Below are 2415 nucleotides of genomic sequence, written 5' to 3'. Positions count from 1 at the left end.
TACACAAATATAAATACTTATTTATACTTATTTTTTTGTAATAATTATAGGGAAAATATTACATCASCAATTATTTTATTACCCTTTAAATTGATTTCTGAAGTGCAGTGGTTCCCAAACTTTACAGCTTTTGACCCATAAACAGTAGCAGAGACCTGTGCCCACAACTATTTTTGGTTGATATTGTATCAGATCAACTAAACATGGGCACAGTAACAATATTTATTATTCTACATTTATACATTTTAAGCAACTAAGGCAAAAATGTAATTAATTTAGAAAATCTTTTCAGGACCCCACCTTTCCCGACCCCAACTTTGGGAACCACTGTTCTACACTAATAGAAGAATAATAAAAACTAAGTTTGAGCTTTGGGAAACCTTTGTCTGATTTGTGAAACATCAATAAAGTTTGTTTTTCGTCATTTTTTAGGCAACTGAACCACATTAGATCTGGTCCAGCTCAAAAACCACAACACCTGGACTCTTTGGCTGGACCAGTTGCCTGAAAAGTGATGATAAACAAACTTTGTTGATGTTTCACAAATCAGAGAAAGGTTTCCCAAAGCTCAAACTTAGTTTATATTATTCTTCTGTTAGTGTAGAATAATCTAGTCCTGGTTTGAAGAGTGTAGGTGTTGTAGTTTTTGAGCTAGAGCAGGTTAAACACGCGCAAGGTAGTGAAAAATTATTTGTTATATCCCTTTAGTCATTTCCTGAATCAGAAGCTGGAAACGGAAGCTAACTTCAGCTTCGTCACCTGTAGGATCTTTAACTTACAAGTTTAATCTCTCCTTTCGCTTTCTGTAGAACAACGACCACATGAGGAACACGGTCCACCGCCACGAGCCACCTGTGGTCGGCACGCCCCTGAAGATTCTGGTGGACGACGGCGAAGTCCTCGTGGTCGACAAGCCTGCGTCCATCCCCGTCCACCCCTGCGGTCGGTTCCGCCACAACACGGTGATCTTCATTCTGGGCAAAGAGCACGGCATCTCTGAGCTCCACGTGGTCCACAGGCTGGACAGGCTGACCTCCGGAGTCCTGCTGTTCGCCCGGACGCTGGAGACCTCGAGGAAACTCGATCAGATGGTGAGAGACAGACAGGTACGTTCAGAGCTGTACGAAAACTTACATCTGTCTCAGTCTTGTTGGGTCCTTCCYAKGTTTTTACTTTATTTTTCAGCTTGAAAAGGAGTARGTGTGTCGAGTAGAGGGTGAGTTTCCTGAGGGCGAGCTAATATGCGAGGAGCCCATCTTGGTGGTCGCCTTTAAGGTCGGCCTCTGCAGAGTCGACCCAAAGGGGAAGGAGTGCCGAACCGTTTTCCAGAGGCTCAGCTTTAATGGAAAAACTAGCGTGGTCCGCTGCTTGCCCCTCACCGGACGRACCCACCAGATCAGGGTCCACCTTCAGTTTCTGGGCTTTCCCATCCTCAACGACCCAATCTATGGATCCCTGGCCTGGGGTCCCCACCGGGGCAAAGGGGGGCTTATTGGGAAGAGCGACGAGGAGCTGCTGCAGGCCTTAATGGAGGAGCATCGCTCTCAGGAGAACTCAAACCTGCTAGAGCTTCTAGATGACTGCACCGGGGTCACGAAAGATTCAGAGAAGTCATCAGAGAAAACGGACAAGTCAAGTAGTCTTTCTGAACCCGTCGACATCAAAGAAACAATTCACCCAAATATGAACAAAACCTCTGCTGAAGAGTCTCTAAATTCAACTAAAACAACCGAGAGTCCAAACAAAGCAGACGGCACTCCTCAGAAAACTCCTCCAGAGACCCGAGACCACCTGTGCAGCGACTGTAAAATAGTGCGGCCGGACCCCACTAATAAGGAGCTGGTCATGTACCTCCACGCTTTACGCTACAAAGGACCCGACTTTGAATATTCAACACAGTTACCCGTCTGGGCCAAAGAGGACTGGGTGGAAACAGAGTAAATCTCTTCTAACGGACGTGACTGATCATGGTTTTGTTTTGATTGTTTTGATTCTTTTCTCTTATTGTTTCTCAGCTGAGGTTTAATGAGCTGAAGTTTTGTTTTGCTGCTTAAAATAATTTATATTTAATGCATTTTCCTTTGAGGAATGTGGTGGTTGGCTGTGATCTGCTGATAGAACAAAAGAACTGAAATAAACATTTGCAGGAAATGTTTTATTTCACTCAGACAGCCGTGAATGATGATGGACAGTGATGARGCTGAGTTTTTGTGACAACAGAAAGTCTGGTGATTTTGTCTTTAAGGCAGGTTATTCTGTAGCTACATGTAGAACCAGAGCTTTAAAAACCCGCTCTTAGACAAACAAACAATAAATAGAAGTTAGTTTGCAGAAAACACACTTTCAGTACAAACAGCCAACTGAAAGACACATGCTGTTAATTATCATAGAAAGAGCTGAGGTGTGGATAAAATC

General features: G+C 43.7%; 1 protein-coding gene across 1 annotated transcript in view; it reads left to right on the top strand.

The window, feature by feature from the left end:
- Positions 1–2146, top strand: part of rpusd2 (RNA pseudouridine synthase domain containing 2) — a gene marked incomplete in the record, with an annotated part of 10451 nt that extends 8305 nt beyond the window's left edge. The window contains 2 exon segments of the mRNA XM_014014107.1: positions 810–1106; positions 1186–2146. Coding sequence (XP_013869561.1) covers positions 810–1106; positions 1186–1941 — 1053 coding nt within the window.
- Positions 2147–2415: the final 269 nt, after the last annotated feature.

Source organism: Austrofundulus limnaeus, unplaced genomic scaffold (assembly GCF_001266775.1).
Source record: "Austrofundulus limnaeus strain Quisiro unplaced genomic scaffold, Austrofundulus_limnaeus-1.0 Scaffold2, whole genome shotgun sequence".
In the NCBI taxonomy this organism is placed as follows: Eukaryota; Metazoa; Chordata; class Actinopteri; order Cyprinodontiformes; family Rivulidae; genus Austrofundulus; species Austrofundulus limnaeus.
Note: the sequence above shows the minus strand (reverse complement) of the source record. Positions and strands in the feature narration are given on the sequence as shown.